This window comes from Zootoca vivipara, chromosome 5, assembly GCF_965207765.1.
Source record: "Zootoca vivipara chromosome 5, rZooViv2.hap1.1, whole genome shotgun sequence".
Taxonomy (NCBI): Eukaryota; Metazoa; Chordata; class Lepidosauria; order Squamata; family Lacertidae; genus Zootoca; species Zootoca vivipara.
In genome coordinates, this window is record NC_142588.1 from 43,307,486 (window position 1) to 43,328,557 (window position 21,072).

The 21,072-nt window shown below is 40.6% G+C and overlaps 1 protein-coding gene across 11 annotated transcripts in view; it reads left to right on the plus strand.

Moving 5' to 3' along the window:
- The window catches only part of ATE1 (arginyltransferase 1), an 82,834-nt gene that overhangs the window by 5,714 nt on the left and 56,048 nt on the right, over window positions 1–21,072 (plus strand). For 4 of the 11 annotated variants that reach the window (XR_015950218.1, XM_088670488.1, XM_088670489.1 and 1 more), the window contains exons 4-8: window positions 319–422; window positions 650–901; window positions 3,399–3,622; window positions 6,282–6,410; window positions 8,779–8,907. Coding sequence is in view for 10 of the 11 variants with exons in the window: in XM_088670488.1 (XP_088526614.1) it covers window positions 319–422; window positions 650–901; window positions 3,399–3,622; window positions 6,282–6,410; window positions 8,779–8,907 (838 nt within the window). In the remaining variant the exon portion in view is untranslated. The remainder of the gene's footprint in view (window positions 1–318; window positions 423–649; window positions 902–3,398; window positions 3,623–6,281; window positions 6,411–8,778; window positions 8,908–21,072) is intronic. The other 7 variants (XM_035137432.3, XM_035137421.3, XM_088670491.1 and 4 more) reach the window with 2 other exon arrangements.

Here is a 21,072-nt window from a genome sequence, read left to right on the forward strand (position 1 = left end):
AAAGAACCTTGCTGAAAAGAGATGTAAAAATATCAGAGTAATTTGTACATTGCAAGACTTTGAAACTGTGTGTTCTGCCGGGTTTTAATTCCAAGTAATTTCTCAGCCCATTTTAGTGAATGTGGGTGATTAAATGTTAATGTTGTCATAATCCCAAACATTCCACAGAAATATCAAAAGAGCAGCACTAGCCACTAATTAATGTGGTATTGTTAACAAAGCCTAAACTGTTCAATGCAACCTAGACTACATGACTAATTGATAACATACATACCATTTGGCGGATACCTTGACTGTATTCCCTTTTTCTTTTTTTAGATGCCGGGCCTTACTTTTCCAGCCTTCCAAATCACATAAGAAAGTTCTAAAGAAGATGTTGAAATTCTTAATGAAGGGGGAAATTCCTGTAGTAGACAGTGAAGGTAATAAGCGATCTTTTAAACATTACTTACTGTTGTGGTTTTGTACAGTTGAAATTGTTGTACAATTAAATTTCTTTTTTACTTAGATCAATAGGTCAGTGGCATGTAAATTATATAGAGCTGTAGCTATCTTTTAAATTTTAATTATTAGTGTTTTATAGTTTTTTTTATTAGCTGTCCTTTCTCATTTGCTGATGGTTTGTCCTAATTTTTTCCCCTATTTACAGTGGAGCCTATGGATTCTCACACCAAAGATACTGATGGCTGCAGTTTTTTCTTAAAAGACGAACCAGGCAGCTGCCAGGCTGAACTAAAACCCCTCAATCCTGATCATTTGGAGAAGGCGGAGAGTGGGGAAGGAGAAATAACTGTGAAGAAAGCGGAAACAGAGCATATTGAATTGTCTCATGAGAAAGTTAATGCCAATTCTGGGGAGCCGTTGGAGTCAGCTAAAGTTAGTCCATCAGTTCCCAAACCAGGTAACTAATCTTTAATATAAGAAGATGGCAAGACAGCTATGCACCTTCTTTTCTTCCCTGTTTGTCTTGTGTGATTTCCAGAAATTGCAGATGGTTCAGAATTCAGCGGCCAGGTTGCTCACTGGATCAAGACAGCCTGAGTAAAAGGTAAAGGGACCCCTGACCATTAGGTCCAGTCGTGACCGACTCTGGGGTTGCGCGCTCATCTCGCATTATTGGCCGAGGGAGCCGGCGTATAGCTTCCAGGTCATGTGGCCAGCATGACAAAGCCGCTTCTGGCAAACCAGAGCAGCACATGGAAACGCCGTTTACCTTCCCGCTGTAGCGGTTCCTATTTATCTACTTGCACTTGACGTACTTTCGAACTGCTAGGTTGGCAGGAGCTGGGACCAAGCAACGGGAGCTCACCCCGTCACAGGGATTCGAACCGCCGACCTTGTGGTCAGCAAGCCCTAGGCTCAGTGGTTTAACCACAGCGCCACCTGAGTACATAACGCCAATCCTGTGCTGACTGCACTGGCTTAACAGTTAGTTTCTGGGCCCAATTCAAAGTCCTACTTTTGACCTATAAAGCTTTATGTGGCTCAGAACCCCAGTACTTCAAGGGCTGCCTCTCCCCATATGAGCTGACCAGGACACTGCAATCGTCATCTGAGGCCCTTCTTCATGTTCCCATAGGAAGTCTGGAGGGGCTGGTAACATGAGAACAGGACTTTTCTGTCGTGGCTCCTGCTTGTGGAAGGCTCTCTCTAGGGTGGCTCTCTTGGCACCATTATTACCTGTCTTCAGGTGCCTGTCAAAATCATTTCCCCCCTCAACCAGGAATTAGTTAATTATCAGTAGCCTCTTTTAGTGGGTGGGGTGTTTTAATCCTGCGTTTAAAAATATGAATGTGTTCTAGATTTTTCAGTTTTGTTTCATGCTGGTTCTAATGCACGTGCAGAAACCACCTTCTTGACTGTTGGCCCCACTTTTGAGTTACTTTTGCAAAAAAGGGGGGGAGTGGCTTACAAATACAGTATCATAACTTTATACACAAATAGGAAATTATTTGTGCTGCTTAACCGTACAAGTGATAAGTACAAGTCTTATGGGCAAGGCAGACATATACAGTGGTACCTTGGTTCTCAGACTTAATCTGTTCCGGAAGTCCGTTCCAAAACCAAAGTGTTCCAAAACCAAGGCATGCTTTCCCATAGAAAGTAATGCAAAACTGAGTAATCTGTTCCATACATTTAAAAACAACCCCTAAAACAGCCATTTAACATGAATTTTACTATCTAACGAGACCATTGATCAATAAAATGAAAGCAATAATCAATGTACTGTACTATAAAATAAATAAGACACTATTGTAGGTGATAAAAATTAAATTTATTATTATTTTCTTTCCTGCACTGATGATAGTCATTGTTTGGATGGGGCGCTTTTATCCATTTCCGCAGTCACACAATCAGTCAATCAATCAGTAGCTGAACTGGGTTCCACACAGTCACAATAACAAATTAACCGAAAAAGCAAAAAACAAAATCGCCAAAGTTAATCCGTTTTGGAAGTCTTTTTGACTTCTGAAATGTTTTAAAACCAAGCCACAGCTTCTGATTGGTGCAGACATCCTGGAAACAATAGCCAACAGCTGCATCGGCCATTCGGCTTCCAAAAGATGTTCGAAAACTGGAACACTTACTTTCGGGTTTTCGGCGTTTGGGAATCAAGTCTTTTGAGTACCAATGCATTTGAGAACCAAGGTAGGCCTACCACTGTACTCGAAAATAAGCAGTACAGTCAAACCTCGGTGTGCGACCGTCTCGGGGAGCGACCGCTTCGGTTTCCGACCACCATGGACCCGGAAGTGTTTACATCCGGGTTCCGTGGCGCTCGGATGTGCAGAAGCGATCTGTGCAGCGTGCGCAGAAGCGCTCTATCGGCACTTCACGCACGCACAGAAGCGTGCCTTCAGCGAGCGACCGATTCGGGGAGCGACTGCCTCCGCGGAACGGATTGCAGTCGCAAACCGAGGTACCACTGTACATACATTTTGAGTAGACAGTAGTTGGAACAGATACGCAAGGAAGAAGGCCATTGCTATGCCATATGAGTTACTTAGGTAGAATAGCTGTTGTTTGGGAATGCTTAAAGTGTAAATAATGCTGTGCCTTTTACCCAGCTCGCCACTTTCCTCTCTGTCAAAGGGGGTGTCATGTGGCATCACATTCTGGTGCTAAATAAATGCCTGTGAATTGATCTGACTGGTGTTTGGTATTGATTGGAGCATCCAGGCAAACCCACAGAGATACTGGGGATCACCCTGGTATTTTCCTCAATACAAGCACAATAATAAAATGTAGTTGGAATGTCAGAAGACGATTATATTTTTGCTTACGGTATTCATTGCCTTTCTTCCAGTCATCATAAAAGTATACTGTACAGGTGAATGAATGTAGCTATTCTACAACACACTCTTTCCTCATTGAGTATGTACGCATTGGCTTTCTAGGGAAAGGAGCTGACTTGAGTAAGCCACCCTGCCGTAAAGCAAAGGAACTAAGGAAGGAACATAAATTGCAGAAGACCCTTCAGAACCAGACACAAAATCCTTCACTGCAAACTGAGGCTCAGGTTTTGCTTGGCCAGCGCTCGAAAGCTAAAACCAATCAGCCCAAAACAATTGAAGACTTCATTTTTTCCTCCTTATCTACTGAACCTGTGCACCAGTTAGAGGTACTGAGATACTTACTTTGATTGACATGTGATACATAGAGCCATCATGTCATTCTTGTACTGCTGCTTATGTTGAAGGTAATTGATAAGTCAGATGTGAAAAAATGTTCTACTTTTAATTGTAAAAATTGGTTGCATTATAAAAGGCAATTACTGGCATTTGAAAAGTCCTTTGATGTTTTCGGTTTAGCCTCATAAGACGTCGTTGTGTGTATGTTAGTGTGTACAAAACTTAAGTGGATGTGTTCTTTGCAGAAACACAAGAGGGTGCTGTGGTTCCATCAGAATGAATAGCATAGTACATTTCCAGAACAAAAATAATGACATTAGTGGAACTGCAGTTAGATTTTAATGTTATGTAAAAGTAGTCCCCTAATTTGAAGTAAAAATTAGAAATGATGACAAATAGCTAGATTTTTACATTACCTAAGAAGATGCTGTTTCACAAAATACTTTTATCAGTTTCCAGTACCAGACTCCTGGCTATAATTTTTGCATTTCTGGACATTTTTAGGACCTATCTCTCCCCCCCCCCCCAGGATATGCATATGATGGCATATGATTCTATTACCTATTTGCCCCATCAGGATAATTTCTTAAATGTTCAGTATATTTAACCAGTTTTGGGAAATGTGCTGAAACTTACATACAAGGTAGCTAATGAAGAATTTCTTTACGTATCCTCTTGGCCACTTCCCTGGGCACCAAACAGCTACTTGGAGAGCAGTGTTTGGTCCCTAGCAAACTAGGCCTTGCTACTCTGAACCAGTCTCCCCAAGCAACCTCTTTATCTCCTTCAAAATTGGTGGTGGTGGGGAGAGGATGCCGGTCACCACTGTTTAATTGGATTTTCTGTTTCAAGGGTTAAGACTCCAAACCTCTAGATCAGTGGCTCTCATCCTGTGAGCCGCAGAGTTCGTCACTGGCTACTAGATATTAAGAGCCACTTCCCAGAGCCTGGCAAGTAAGGGAGAGGGGCTCCCACCTGCTGCTGCTGGTTGCAGCCCTTCCCCACAGCAAGGGGCTTCATGCAGGTAGAAAGTAGTAAAGCAACAGAAGGAGGTGGTGGTGCATGGTGGCAGGGCTTTTTTCAGCTGGGAACCTTTGCTCTAGATGGTCAAAAGCACACCCTGGCTGATTATAGTTCTCTCCATTATGTGCACTTGAATTGTCTCATCCCTGATTCTGTTCCTGATCTTATACTTTTCCATATTGTAGCTTTCCCTTTGCCACCCTCCTGTCAAAAACCATTTGCATGTCATGTGCTTGCCTCCTGTGTTTTGACCCACCTTCGCTTCTGTTTTAGCTTGTCTCTGACCCTGGAAGGACATTTGACTTTGGCTCCTTGATTAACATGACCTCTGACTCCTTTTGCTCTGTTCATTTGCAATTGCCACAACAGGTCAGATTCTGTTCAGTGTAGCACCTAGCCATGACAGGGTATTTGCTTGGTCTCTTGCGAGACATGAGTCATAGCCAAGATGTAAGGGAAATAGTTTTATCTTATTGAGAATTGGATCAAAAAAATGATACATTAGCCTTAGCAGAGAAAATAATGAACTTGAGGCATACCTTGGCCCAGGCCATGTATCACATTAAACTATGGCTTAAAACAAACTATGGTTTGATGTGAGTGAGTAACTTGCTGGTGCATGTTGCTGAAAAGTTTCTGCAGTGCTTCCCCATTCTTGCCATACCACAGATAAAACAAGTCAGGGGCTGGTTTGTCATGTTGTCCAAATGCAATCTATGATTTGTTTCCCTCCAAACCATGAGTGGCAACCAGTATTTGTTCTTGGCTTACTTCTCATGCCTCGTTCTGGCATGTTTGTTTATTTTTTCTTAGGAAAAATGGGTATAGTTCACTAATAGCACATTTTAAAGCATACACTTATGTGTGCTAAGTCTGTTTTCCATTTGATAATGTTAATATTCTGGGGTACTGTGGCATATAGTGAAAGAGGAGGCTGAGACAGTAATCCTAAACACCCTTACTAGAAACTAAGTACCATTGAACTCCTTGAGACTTCTGAGTTAAACATGCTTAGGATTGAACTGCTAGTATAGTATGTGTTAACATGAAGTTGTGCTATAATAGGATTTAAGAGAGATTTAAAGTATTCAGTTGTGTTAAAAGAAATCTCATCAGTGTTCTTGTCCTAGCATCTCAAAATAGTGCATAGGTGATGGTAGATAGCCAACAGCAAAGGCTGATAGGAAAATTGCAGGAAGAAAAATGACCTCATAGCAATTTAAAGGTGGGTGTGAACTTGAGTAGCAACTTGTTTTTGTTCTTACAAAATGTATAGAATATATGTATTCATGTTTGAATAATCCTTATTATACAAATGCATGATTCACTCAAAATTGATTTTGTATTAGACTTTGTAAACTATTGAGTAAAGGGCACGGTGTTTACAGAACAGTGACTGGAAACTAAACTTATATGGTTATATGAAAAATAATATTTCCATTTCTGAAAAAAGTAGCCATAGTGGAGCAGAAAGTAACATTGGCCTCGAGGGGAAATGGTTGTTTAAAAGTATTGTTGATTTCATTGTGTAAATGTTGATTTAACTATAGTTAGTTTCTAACTATTTGTATTCTTCCCAGATTTTGAATGGCTATTATTCCAATAATGAATATCTTTCTTTGGAAGGTGAGGCTGGTGCAATCATCTCCACCAAGTTCCCTGTTCAAAGCCACCTTTCAGGAGTCTTACCAGGTCTATAAACGTTACCAGATGGTTATTCACAAGGACCCACCTGATAAACCAACCGCCAGCCAGGTCAGACACAAGCATGTTGCTTTGGTCTATTCTGAGACATTTGGAAGCTGTTCCTTTAAAATACTTAATAACCATAGAAATTTCAAAAATAAAAAAAAAGATATGAATTAAACAAAAACTTAAATCCTGGAAGTACAAGGAGGTTTTGCATATCTCATGGGTGCCACAAATAATGAAAGACATTTTCAAGCCAAAGGAGAAGCAATAATGGGGTTTGCTTTGACATTAGAGATGGTGCATAAAGAGAGACGGGTGAACTAGCAAAGTACACTTTAAATTTCCCAAACAGTAGGGTAGCTAGATTTGGAAAGTTGTTTGTGCCTCTATAATGGGCGATACTACAGAGCTTGAGTGTGTTTCACAAATATTTGTAAACCGCTTTGAGGGCTTTTTAAAAAAAACAAGTCGTGTATAAATTTTATGAAATAAATAAAAATTAGGGCACAGTTAACCTTGGGTTGAATTTATGCTGAGGTCCTATCCATAAAGTATGTTGCATATTGGATGGGGAAGGAGAACAAGGTTTTGGAAGAGTATGTATGTAGGATGAAATGGTTTCCTTACACCTGTTCAACTCTTTGACTTAATCTTTACTTTTTATTTTCCATATTCATTCTCTTCTGCCCCTAACATACCAACCTTTGCAAGGTACTGTGAAATTCTGAAAGGGCCTACAGTTTCATTCAGGCAAGAAGACGTGGTATCTAGGACATGGCCGCTCTTCAATCAGTACCCATTATTTCTTTTCCTTAAATGTGTTGTTAATGCCCCTGTCCATCCTGCAGTTTGCTCTCATACCCTCATCTATCCTTTCGCAATTCCTTTTCCTTAATGTTGGCTGATGCTTCTCTCACCTGACAATTCCCAACCCACTTTCTTCACACTGTTCTGTCTGTCTGAATTCAGCAATGGAAATAAGTCACAAATTGTGGTCATTTGAGAGGGGGGGGGGAATGGTTTTAGGAAGTGTTAGTGTTTCCTGTTAAGCATCAGTTGGATAAAGCCATCCTTCTCCATTCAAAATGTACTTTGTATAATCATTGATAAGCAGACTTGGGTCCTGACTTTGCTGCTGCTGGTGGGTGTATCCTCTGAGTGGAGCTCCACTGGGGATGCTCCTGCTAGCAGAAGGTGTGTGGGGAGGGAACATTAACCAATTCCCCCTTGTGGTGCCTGAAAAACTGTTCTGGAGGGCTGGGAGGATCCTCTGGAACAGCGGGGGTAGGGAATAGAGAGAATCTGCTGGATCAGTAATCATCTCTGGACAGAAGGAGCTCTTCTGTTTGTGGAAGGCTAAATTTGAATTCCACCCTATGTAAATTGTGGTGGGTAGCGTCTGCTATAGTGATGGATTGTGGAAGATGGTAGGGAATTTAGTTTGCAGAGTAGATCATACTTTATGGATAATTCCTTTGGGATTATGTGTATTCAGAACTGGCCTTTATGTCGGCTGTGATTGACCAAACACATAGAGTGACGAAGTCCAGAGGTGCAAAAACCTAGGTGCCTAGTCAACTAGTGCCTAAAAACGTAATCTAGTGACAGGCATGTGGATTAATGTAGAAGTCAGGAAGCAGGTTTCTCCTGTATGACTTCTATTTGGGTGGGAGGGAGACTGAGTACCCCAGTGAAGGCCAGAACTTGGAAGATGCTCATATTGTGCAGCTCTGTTGGGGTATTAGTTCTGCCATTTACAATGCATGATTAAGATATTTGGAGTGGTGGGAAAGGTTTTTGGACGACAATTGTATGAGTATATAGCCCTCAGGTTTACAAACTCTTAATTGAGAACTTCTGATAATCTAGATCTATTCTTACTAAGTAAACCTTAACTACAGAGCTAGTTCACTTGAAGCATTGACCAGGCCTTTGGTTTAACATCACTGCTTTACCTGAACTGAGAGTACACTCTAGAAAATATAAGACAACTCCAAGTTGCAGCGAAATATTGGTTGTAGGGGGCACACTTGCCTTCCATTATTGATCTTATTGAGAAATCTTGGAATTCACCTTCTTCTAGAACATGAGACAGTCAAATCCTTCTTGACTTACCTGGAATTTTGATTATGTTCTCTATTTTGCATGGAGAGATAATTGGCATGGCGTATTAAGTGGCTCTGAGTATTACTATTTTCAGCTGGTATGCAAACTAGCTCTTGCTGTTCCTGGAGTGCAGAACCAGCCTAGCACTTGGAGTGCCACCATTGCTTCAAATCTTAGTAATACATTTCTGCGGTTGCTGGGCTTCCTTGTATGTCTCCTAGGAAGAGGCTTTGAAATGAATTTGAGGAGATAGCATACTAGCCTTACCTTCAGAAGCATTTGGACAAATGCCAACAAAGTTCCTTTGTTTTCCCTTGCTCTGAAGGTGAGGTTAGTACCTGCTTCTTTAGAGGACCCGCAGTTCAAATCATCTTTCACCCAGTCTGCTGCTTTATTTGCCAAGTATCAGATGGCCATACACAAGGACTCTCCTTTTGAATGTAACGAGTATCAGGTACAGTTAACTGCATGCACTTTTTTTGTCTGTATTATCCTTGGTGGTATGAATAACAGGATATTGAATTGACTTTCCATCAGATCTGTGAATGTGGTGGGGGAATTAGGATTTGGATGTGCCTTCTAGCAGTAGCTTTCTTATGTACTCAGTATTTTATCTGTGTCCTGAATCGGTTGCAATAAGCTTACTACTGTTCTCCTAATCCATTTGTTTGTAAGTAAATCCTAGTATCATGAATGGGATTTCCTCTGAAATAAGTGTGCTCGGCTCAGGTACAGTGCAGGTGTGATATTTCCTGTTCAGTCATTGTGTACCCTTCCGGTTTGCATGCTTCTACCCCTTCTTCCATCTCTTTGGTTCATGTGCTCAATTTCTCCCCCCTCTTCTTCTCTTTGGCTTGAACTCCTTCATATCCCTTTCCATGACTAACCATGGTTAGCATTACACCTGAATTTCCATTAGCTTTAAACCAGAGTTTGAAGTGGGTTTAAAACTGTGGTTTAATGACTAACATTAATGTCATTTCAGATGGAATGCTTGCCATGTATAGTACTGAAAGTGGTAGGGTGAGGGATTTGCATGGAAGAGAAGAGGAAGGGGGTAGACTGGAGCGTGCAAGTCAAAGAAACACCAGAGATCAGTCAGTGTTATGTTAGTAACAGACATAAGATTAGTGTTTGATTTAGAAAACTAAACTCATGGTTAAAACAAAAAGCCTCCTGTTTTCCAGACATTTGAAACTAAATTTCATGACCGATTTAGGATTGACAACAATTGGAATTAGCAGTACAAGAAATCTGGGCCATTTCAACATCACAGCTTAATGGAGGGTTTAAAGTTTTACAGAAACTATATAGCCAGGTGTCATAACTTATATGTGTGTGTGTTTTGTTTTTTGAAAGCTTAACATCAGTTATGACTACAGTTCAAAATACATTTACTGGAGTCTCTAATCTCTTGTTTTTGCCACTCCTCTTGATTCTATACATTGCCTCATTTTCTTGTTGTTGTTTTTTTGTAATATTGAAAATTAACTTGCTTGCAGTCTGAATCTTGAAAAATTTAAGTGTAGAATGTTGGGCATATTGCAAGTGTTTAAAGTTCAACAATTGCCCATTTTTGATGTAACGGTAAACCATGGTTTAGCTCTATGTGTGGAGCCCATGCTAGCTTGTACTCATGCATTCTGGCAGGAGACAATTGAAACCTTCCACTTCCAGTATTAAGTCAGTCTCTTATTTCACTACTCACCTGGCCAACATTGGTTATTAGAAATTCCATGCAGGCAAGTGCATGGAATTCCCTCTGGGTGACCAAGAAGGCTGGTAAAGGACAAAAAGAGCACTCTGCAGGCCCAATGTGCTTCATATCTGCTGCTGCTTCTTTTTACCAGGATTGGATTTGTTGAAACAAGCGAGGATCCCAAAATTTTGATCCTTGCATATTAATAAGAAGCTGCGGGGGGTGAACTAAGCCAGGCATATGTAATCAGTGTCACCCCTTGCCCATGGAGCACTTTCGCTGATAAAATCAAACCTCGCTGCTTCTCTTCCTACACCAGTAGGACACCACAGTTGTCATGTTCAGTTTGGACTGAGATCAAAGGAAATCTTGGTTTCAGTAAAACCTGTATGAATTAGGTGTGATTGGAGACTTACTGAGTGAGTCGATTTTAAATGGTGCCTGCTGGATATATGGAATTACTTCATCTAAAACTATTTTATTTGCTCAGTTTTCTCATCTATATCTTTGTTGTAATATTGGATTTTTAATCTGCTTTTCTGTTTATTGTCTTGTTTCATTATTGTTTTTATTGTAATTCTGATTTCTTTTAATATGTAATTTAAGCTGATCTGGAAGCCTCACTGGCTGAAGAAGCTGGAGCAACAATTGCATGAAAAATAATAATTATGCAACATTTTAGAAAGAAAAACTGCTGAGGCTATCTCCATCCTGGTTTATAAAATGGCTATTACCTTGGAAAATATGGATTTAGGCACCTGTTTTTTCAAGTTAAATATGCACTGCCTTCTTCTAAATAGCTTATTTTGAAATGATATTATGTTTATTGGGATTGTAGAATGTCATAACAACTTCAAAAGAACTGTTACACAATGGTAAATCGCCTTCCCAATAGACTTTGGGTTAGCCTTTAGTGTAATAGTTTATAAGGTGAACCCTTCCTCTCCCCCATTCCTGGGTAGGAAAAACTTACAGTATTTATAAAGCCACTTTCTGTGAGCAAAACTAGACATGTAGGTGTCTTGAGTTCCTTTTTAAATCTTACTTAAAAAAAAATTAAGGGTGCAAACCTTGGTATACACTTTCCTAGGAAGAAACGCTGCTGAACACAGTGTGACTTATTTCAAACTAAAACAAAAGGTAAAGGACCCCTGACAGTTATGCTCTCTTCACCAGGCAGGCTTTTTGGGAAACAATTTAACAGCATATTAAAAATAAAAATTAATGTTAACTATGAACCTATCACTAGCCAGATAACTTCTTACTTAATAAAAATAATTCTCATGGCATATTTTCTAATTAACAAGTATCCCAGATGTTGATTTACATGAATTGCATAGTTCCTAATGTATTTGAGAACCAAAGCTAGATAACTTACACATGTAACAACTACCAGACTTTTAGAAGACATCTGAAGGGAAGCTTTTAATGTTTAATAGATTATTGTATTTTAATCTGTTGGAAGCCGCCCAGAGTGGCTGGGGAGGCCCAGCCAGATGGGCGGGGTATAAATAACTAAATAAATATTATTATTATTATTATTATTATTTATTTATTACTATTTTATTATTTAATGCCAAAACAAAAATAAAAAAATCCTTCCCGTTTATTTTTATTTTTGTTTTGACTACGTCATACAAACACAGCTACCTACCTGTAACTATTATTTAATGTGAACAACATGTTTTTATTTCCGTCATTTTAGCAGCAATCAGACTTTATTGCCTGCATAGTATTATAGGTTAGCCCTTGGAAAAGGACTACTAAATGTTAGGAAACAAGTTTGCACAGAATATTTCTGTATCTAGACTAGGATATACCGTGTTTCCCCCTTTTTAAGGCGTAGTCATAAAATAAGCCATAGCAGCATTTCTAAGCATTTGAGAAATATAAACCGTACCCCGAAAATAAGCCATAGTGATAGGCGCTGTGCGGAAGAGATCACTGAGCTCCCCGAGTCAGCAGCAGCAACGCCGGCCGCAGCAGTGTTTGCTGAGTCCTTTCTTGCTTTTGGGACTTGGTTACTGTGCTGGCTTGGGATGGTGTGTGTGCAATTGCTGTTGCTGCTTCGTGTTTTTCAGCTGGATTCTCTGGGTTCTAAGCACTTTCCCCCGTTTGTTTGTGAAGCAGCACTCGGCTGCAGCCCCTGCCTCTCCCGACGGCTGCATGAATGCGAGGCTGGAGTTGATCGCTATCTCCTTTTCCATTTCTTTTGTCTTTGAGCACCCGGCCCCGCCCCCTCTCCCCTTCGTGGAATGAAGAACAGAGTTTTAGCAGCATTTCCTCATTATAAAAAAAAGGTCAGGAACTTTTACTTTAACCTCAAAAATGGGATATTTCCTCTCTCTAAAAACAACTCTGACCTGAACACCAATAAAACGGGGGTAGATCACCTCCAGTTTATAAATCCGCAAGTAGATCGCAGTCTCTTGGAAGTTGGGCTCTATACTTTGGCTGATTGCAAGCCTTTGCATCTTTAAAAAACAAAAACCATGCGCTTCTCAGTCTTAATTTTCCTTTAATTCATCCCCCTATACCCTCCTCCAACCATTGTCTCCTTCCATTCCTTACCCCCCTCCCTCTCTCCCCACTTCCCTCACTCCTGTGCGATCTCATTTAGTCATATACTTGCTTTTTCTGTTGTGTTGTCTATTTTATATTTAATATTATTACCCTTTATGATGTTATTTTTCCCCTTGCGATAATTATTTATTTTTTATCTTTAACTAACTTTCCTTTCCATATTTTTCCATATATAACTCAACACTTTCCCATTCCTTCTTAACTCTTTGGATAGAGTGCCCCCCCCCATTATTGTTGTTAATTTTACAATTCCTGGATTTTTTATGGAACCGAACAGCTCGGGTGCTTCAGAATGTGCCTTCTGTTGCTACAGGGCTATGGGGCTTCACTATTTGACCCCCCACCCCAGGTTGGGATTTTTAAAGTAGTTCTGTGGGTCCCAGGGCACAGAATCACCCCGATCCTTTCCTTTGTCTAAACAGACCTCTTCCCCCCTGACTTTGGAAGGCTGTGCTTCAAGGGTGATACCAGGGGTTTTTTAAGACCTGCGCCTCTTAAGGATTGTTACGGTCCATAACTTCCATTGCTTTCTACAGGGTTGGGGGTTTAAAGCACTGCCACCCCCACCCCACCCTGCAGGCGCTCGGAACTGGCAGCGCCAACAACGCGCCCAGCAATGTGCAGAAGAGAGCACCGAGCATCCTGAGCCAGTGGGTCCCAGTTGTACCAGCACTTTTTTTTAAAAAAAAAGACACCCCCTGAAAATAAGCCACTGTGTGTTTTTTTGAGGGAAAAAAGTTATAAGACGGTGTCTTAAAAAAGGGGAAACACGGTAGCTGTAACTGTAACTGACTCCAAATGTAAACCTTTTAATATTTTTATCTGATGTTCAAGTAAACAATTGTGTTGATTGTTAACACACCTTTCTGGACACCTTTCTGTTGCAGGGAATGGATTATTCAGTGGCTGAGCATGTAGCCTGAGATCTCCAGCCACTTTTAGTTGATATTTGGCTTCCACATTTGCCTTACTTGACAGAAGTTGCTAACTCTAGTACTTCTTAGGAAAGAGGCTTTATCTTTTCATTTCCCCCCAGCATTTAGTTTTCATATAGATCAAATTAAACAATTAAGAATCAGTCTCAGTGCTTATTTCCTAAAATGGAAATATGCTTGCAAACAGGGCACAACTTTGTAATAATTTGTATCAAGTATTCTGTTCCCCCTCCAAAAAAAATCAAATAAGGCATATTGAGCTAAATATTTACCTGTAAAAAGTGAGATACGAAGCAGTCTTGTATTTTACATGCACATAGCAATAATTAAATGTTGAGGCTGCAATCCTGTGCAGTCTTCCTTTTGCAAAATACCCCATGAAAATGCACTTCATTGCAAACAATTATAATAAAGGAATTGCACCATAAAAATAAACAGATGTAGAGGCACAAATGGCAAAAGGCACTGAATAACAGAACTCTGATTACAAGCCCAGGTGGCGCTGTGGTTAAACCACTGAGCCTAGGGCTTGCTGATCAGAAGGTCGGCGGTTCGAATCCCTGTGACGGGGTGAGCTCCCGTTGCTTGGTCCCAGCTCCTGCCAACCTAGCAGTTCAAAAGCACATCAAAAATGCAAGTAGATAAATAGGAACTGCTACAGTGGGAAGGTAAATGGCGTTTCCATGTGCTGCTCTGGTTTGCCAGAAGCGGCTTTGTCATGCTGGCCACATGACCTGGAAGCTATACGCCGGCTCCCTTGGCCAATAATGCGAGATGAGCACGCAACCCCAGAGTCGGTCACGACTGGACCTAATGGTCAGGGGTCCCTTTACCTTTACCTTTAAGTGAAGATTAGACCATCAGACAGATTCTACATATGGTATTTAAAGGGGTGGAACCTACCTAGCAATAGCTCAGTTAGTAGACAGTAGAGCATAAGACTCTTAATCTCAGGGTTGTGGGTTTGAACCCCATGTTGGGCAAAAGATTCCTACATTGTTTATAATTCTATGATTATGATCATATGAGGTTTTGATATGTAGGATGTATGACAGGAGCACATAATGCAGGAACTTTGAAGCAGTATTGAAAGAAATTGGTTTTAAATAAACTTCTAGCAAATGGGTGGAAGTGCCTAATCTTTGGACTTTTAGAAAGAAGAATATAAACACTGGTTGTTCTGAGACTCTGAATCCCAGAAACCTGGACCAAAACTTCTTTAAGCATCTAAATGCAGTTATCTGAGGGAATTGATATAATATACCTAAATTAAATGCATAAATCACATGAAGGCAGGGTCAGTTTAATGCATAAGTAATAAAATGTTTTAGAGACATTGCTCGGAGACTTTCATGAATTCCGCAGACCTTTTGTGGGAATGGATTTAGGAGTTCATGTGCACAATTTGTAGAGTGTGTGTGACAAACCAGATCACATTTGTGTTTATCTTCTAGAGGTTTGCAGCAGCTGTTCTGTCAGGCATCCAAAACACCTTCCCTATTTTCTTACACAATGCATACATGTTTTAATGATTTTTATATTAAGTCACAACCTTTGTAGTTTTTCCTTTCATTGATCTAGGAACTAGAGTTTGAAAGTTGAGTGGATATGAACATGCAGTTTTATATTGCCCACTCTCTTATGAAAAACGATTCTGACAACATACAGAGTTCCTGACAGTTAAACAGGCTGTTAGTCCTTGCTGTGGTGCCTTAATGGAATGGAAATTCCTCTGAATTACCACCCACTGTTGCAAGGACATAAGTGTAACTACATGGTGTTTGGTGCTTTTGCAGTTGAAAGAGATTTTAAATAGTCTTCTGCTCCCTACAAATGTCTGTCTCTGAAACTGGTTCCATAGCAGAAAGGGTATATCGCTCCATAGCAAATGTTGAAGCCCTCTGAATGGTTGATCTGCATTGGTACTAACAGACCCTCACCTATTTTTATTTGCTTTTCAAATTTGATAGTGTTTATATTGACAGCAGCTTGCAGCACTAGCACAGCGTGTCTTCAAGTCATAATGTTGCAACTCACAAGCTGTCTGTGGCTCTTATAAAGTATAGCCGTCAAGCAAAACTGAGGATGACAACAACGACGTCACTTCTCATCTGCATACTCCCCATTTCTTTTTCAGTGGGAAACAGCAACCCCTCAGTGGAAACTTGCCATGGCTTGTGCCTTGGAATAAAAATTCAGGGGGCTAAATAAAAAGCGCAGGACTTTAAATTAACATACACATGCAGCAGATTGGATGGTCTGCATGTGAAAAACTGCCTCCTTTATTATGTCAGGTACCGGTACCTCAAATTTATCAAGTAGTAAGCACTTTTTGTTTACGCAAGCATCTTCTTTCTACCTGATGTAGAGGTCTCTGTAATTTTTTAAATTTTAATGTTCAACTGCTAGCAGCAATTCCATTACAATTACTTAACTATTTTTGTCTCTCTTCTTCCTTAACACAGTATCAGGAATACCAAGTGTGCCCATATGGATTACACTTCCTTTATTATATAGTGTAAAGGTAAAGGTGGTGGTATTTTTCTTAGAAGTCTTTAATGTCAGATTCTCAGGACTAAAGTTATGCCGCCACTAGTACTAACAAGTTTATATCTGATTAAGAAGTTTAAAGTAAACAAAATATATTTCCATGTTCTGTCACTGCCTTTGATAATAGGGTTGCTATTTTGAGGCTGCCCTACGCAGCTTCCATAATGCTCTTTTTGTCAAAACTCATGTTTGGCAATTAAGTCCCTTTATGGTATTCTGAAGAAACGGTTTACATCTTCAGGGTAACCAAAACAAACCAAGTGGCAATTACACCAGTCAGAAAACATTTCCATACATGATCATAAGTCTGACAGTAGTTCTCTCAAATAGCCATAGTTAACAATTTTATGCTGTTTAGCCTTACTGAAGCAAGCATTCTACTCTGCTACATTTGGCGTATTTTATAATGACAAGTTTATAGGAAAAAAACAGTGTGTTGCTCAGTTTCCACTGCAAAGCTGGACTACCTTCTTACCTTAGGCTTAGTAAAATATTTGTTTTGGAAGAAAGTTTATTTAAAGACTTACAAAATATTCACTGTCTAAAAAGCTGCATGCAATAATGTTGCTGGAGGTGGGGGAAAGCTGCAGTGCCTCCCCAAAATGACAACATGGAGGCCGAAGCACGTGGAAGGTAAAGAACGCGGGTTTGTATCTAAACAAGTTATGCTTGAAGTAAAAGGTAAAGGTAAAGGGACCCCTGACCATTAGGTCCAGTCGTGACCGACTCTGGGGTTGCGCGCTCATCTCGCATTATTGGCCGAGGGAGCCGGCATATAGCTTCCAGGTCATGTGGCCAGCATGACAAAGCCGCTTCTGGCAAACCAGAGCAGCACATGGAAACGCCGTTTACCTTCCCGCTGTAGCGGTTCCTATTTATCTACTTGCATTTTGACGTGCTTTCGAACTGCTAGGTTGGCAGGAGCTGGGACCAAGCAACGGGAGCTCAACCCGTCACAGGGATTCGAACCGCTGACCTTCTGATCAGCAAGCCCTAGGCTCAGTGGTTTAACCACAGCGCCACCTGGGTCCCTCAATGCTTGAAGTACACCCATATAAATGAATGGGCCTAAGTTAGTCATCTCCATTAACCTCAGTAGGTCTACCGTAATCACGGGTGGTTCAATACATGATGTGCTACAGTTCATACTGGATCAGGCCCAAGGATCATCTAGTCCAGGGGTCAGCAAACTTTTTCAGCAGGGAGGTGGTCCACTGTCCCCCAGACCTTGGGAGGGACAACAACTATATTTTGGAGGAAAAAAAATGAATGAATTCCTATGCCCCACAAATAACCCAGAGATGCATTTTAAATAAAAACACACTTTCTACTTATGCAAAAACACCAGGCAGGCCCCACAAATAACCCAGAGATGCATTTTAAATAAAAGGACACATTCTACTCATGTAAAAACACACTAATTCCTGGAACGTCTGCAGGCCAGAATTAGAAGGCGATTGGGCCGGATCCGGCCCCTGGCCTTAGTTTGCCTACCCATGATGTAGTCTCACAGTGGCCAGTCAGATGCCTATGGGCAGCCTGCAAGCAGGACTTGAGTGCAACATTTGTGATTCCCAGCAACTGGTATTCAGAGGCATACTATACTGCCTGTGACAGTGGAGGTAGAACATAACCATTGTGGCTAGTAGCTGATCTGTTTAAAAACAATATTTTGCCTTTGCCCACAATCCCTTTCCAGCTTGAAATATAAATATTTGGAAGAAATCTGCATCTTCACTTCTTTTGCTTACTTATTGATACACTAGAGCACAGTGTGTGATTCAACTAGGTCTCAGAGAAAATGATGCTTCTTGAATAGGAATTGTTGCCCCGTTCTGAAAAGGCTTCATTTGCTATAAGTGGCATACATCACGTACCCAAATCTGACTGGTTGCCCAGAAGAGAATGCGACCGAAAGTGTTTCTCTACTCCTGTTCTGATAGATGGGAGTTTGGTCCGATCTACGGTGCTAAATGTTTTTGCTTTTCTGTGGACTGCCCAGCAATGGCTACAACTCATAACATTCATGTATTCTAAGTTAACTTTAGGTATTTGAAGTAAAATGTTGCAGAACAATCTCTGGAAAGTCAGCAAATGTTTAGAAAATGTTTTGGCATTTGCTGACCAACAAAAAGCTAGAATTCAAATTCTTGAAAGTCTTTCCAGTGTCAAATATGTCTTCCTCTGGTGCCAGATCTTTTAATTAAGGAATTACTGAGGTCTGCATAAAAGCAAAGTAATGCAGATGCTTAGCAATCGGCCTCTTTCTCAAATATGAATAGATCTTTGGAAACTACATTATAACTCTCAAATTCAGAGGTATAATTAGAATAATGAAACCAACAATTTTCCCATGCCTCAATCCTAAAGCTCCAGATTACCCAGTCTTTTGAACACCTTGGTTGTGAATGACTCCGAAAGGCCTAACAATAGACTCCACACTGTTCCCTTGTCTTTGACAAGGGCTTAGGCTTATGGAAGACTCCTTTTTAATTGTCAAAGGGCTTGTCTAAATATTTACCATCCATTTGGAGGTTAATTAGATCTTGCCTTCAGCTACAGGCATACTGCAGCAAGAACAATACCAAAACCAAAATTAGATAGTGCTAGGGAAGGAATCCATATTACCCTTATTTTTAGTTCTTGATTCATTTGAATCTAAATTGTGTGGTGGTGGTGTATTTAAGCATATTGCTTTCTTTTGATGAAATAGTCAACTGTACTTCATGGCTCTCCAGTTGACACAAGTTTTATGGACAAGTTAAAACAGCATCTGGTGGCATGTTAACAAATTGTGACATAAGCATTTATGGATCAGACCACATAGAATAAAAACATTGCTATATAAATACATTTTAAATATTGGCATAAAGGCGTATGCTACCCTAGCAATTTATGGTTATTGGGTGGCGCTGTGGGTTAAACCACTGAGCCTAGGGCTTGCTGATCAGAAGGTCAGGGGTTTGAATCCCTGTGACGGGGTGAGCTCCCGTTGCTCGGTCCCAGCTCCTGCCAACCTAGCAGTTCGAAAGCACGTCAAAATGCAAGTTGATAAATAGGAACCGCTACAGCGGGAAGGTAAACGGCGTTTCCGTGTGCTGCTCTGGTTCGCCAGAAGTGGCTTTGTCATGCTGGCCACATGACATGGAAGCTGTACGCTGGCTCCTTCTGCCAATAAAGTGAGATGAGCGCGCAACCCCAGAGTCGGTCACGACTGGACCTAATGGTCAGGGGTCCCTTTACCTTTACCTTTATGTTCTTAATGCCTGCTTTACTTGATGGTTTCAAGAAATGCAAACTCTTCAGTAGCAACTGATAGTGAGCAATAAACAAGGTTTATCATTTTTTAATTTCATAAAATTTATATACCGCTTGATTGTAGGAACAAAACTCAAAGTGGTTTACAAAAAACACCTTTATTTGCATATAAATCAATCGGTTCAAGAGACCCAAACTTTTGGGCAGCATATTGTCTAAACAATATGCTGGAGGTTGTGGATCCCAACCTAGTCATACCAGATGTAGACCCATTTATATCAATTGACTTCGACATGACTAGAGTCCCAAAGATTTCATTGGATCTCCTCTAAGTATTACACAGTCTGGATCCAACCCATAGTGTGTGGTAGACACAGAGGGAAAATATATTTTTGGTTTGGGGTTTTAGCACAAGCAGACATTCTTTGGGTTATCCTGTGGTATGAATGGTTTAGTGTATACAAATACTATTTTAAACATTTCAATTTTCTGAAGACGTCTGAATGTTGATGGTGGTCCCATAGAATGAGACCCGTCCTATCCATTACAAGGCTAAAAGGGTAGGGTAAGAATATCAAAACCATGTTTTTCTTGTAATATCAGCATGGGGGTGTGAAATGTTTGTAGAGGAGGATTGATGAGTGGGGGGGGAAGACACACAAATGGTTCCCGTCCCCCCTACTGCTTGATTTTTTTCCTTCATCCAAACTGACTGGAGGGTAGGAGAATCCTGAAAGGAAAGGTTGCAGGGAAGAACGTGTGTGTGTGTGTGTGTGTGTGTGTGTGTGTGTGTGTGTGTTAACCAACCCCATACGCTTTATTCACTATGATGTTCCTAGTTCCCACCCACACGCTTGTTAACCAGCAAAATTCATGTCTGCCATCATTAGTATGTGTTGAATGATTTATAAGGCACTAATATATAAGGTTGCTTGCTAAACTGTAGTGGGGGGGGGCTCAATGATTTAAAACCAACCTCTTTGTCTAAATTTGCTGTAGGTGTGAAATCAAATTAAAGTGATGTTCAGATACTGGACCCTCTTACAAATTGTTTATTGCTCTTTCTTTTGAATCGTTGCTCAAAATGTCATTCAGCTACCATCTTTGTGTGCTGCTCTTTTGCAGGTGTGCTCAGAGTTATTTGTGGTTCCTCCAGTATAACCTGAAGCTCCAGGCTTTTCTCATTTTTAAAAGGGGCTTTCAAGTGGTTTATGCTTACTAGAGGGGCTCTCGTGTTAGCAATACATTATGTCTTTCCTTTTTCATATGACATTCAAGAAGAAACAGTCACGTTTTGTACTAATGGGACTATGAGAACCGTTCTGCTGGATCAGACCAAGGGCATTTCTGCTCAAGCATTCTAGTCACTCAGTGCCCAACCAGATGTTACTGTGCTGCTGAAATCAATGTATTGGATGCATCCCTGCAGCAGTCACCTTAGATGCCCTATTCAGACATTCTTCACAGATGCACCAAATCCTTTGGAAAACGGTACCCTGCCACTTGACCATTTTGGAGATGCTTGGGGAAATGGGGAAGACTCCCGACTAGTCCTACTCCGCATGGTAATCACCTTGCTGGTCCTGATTCCACA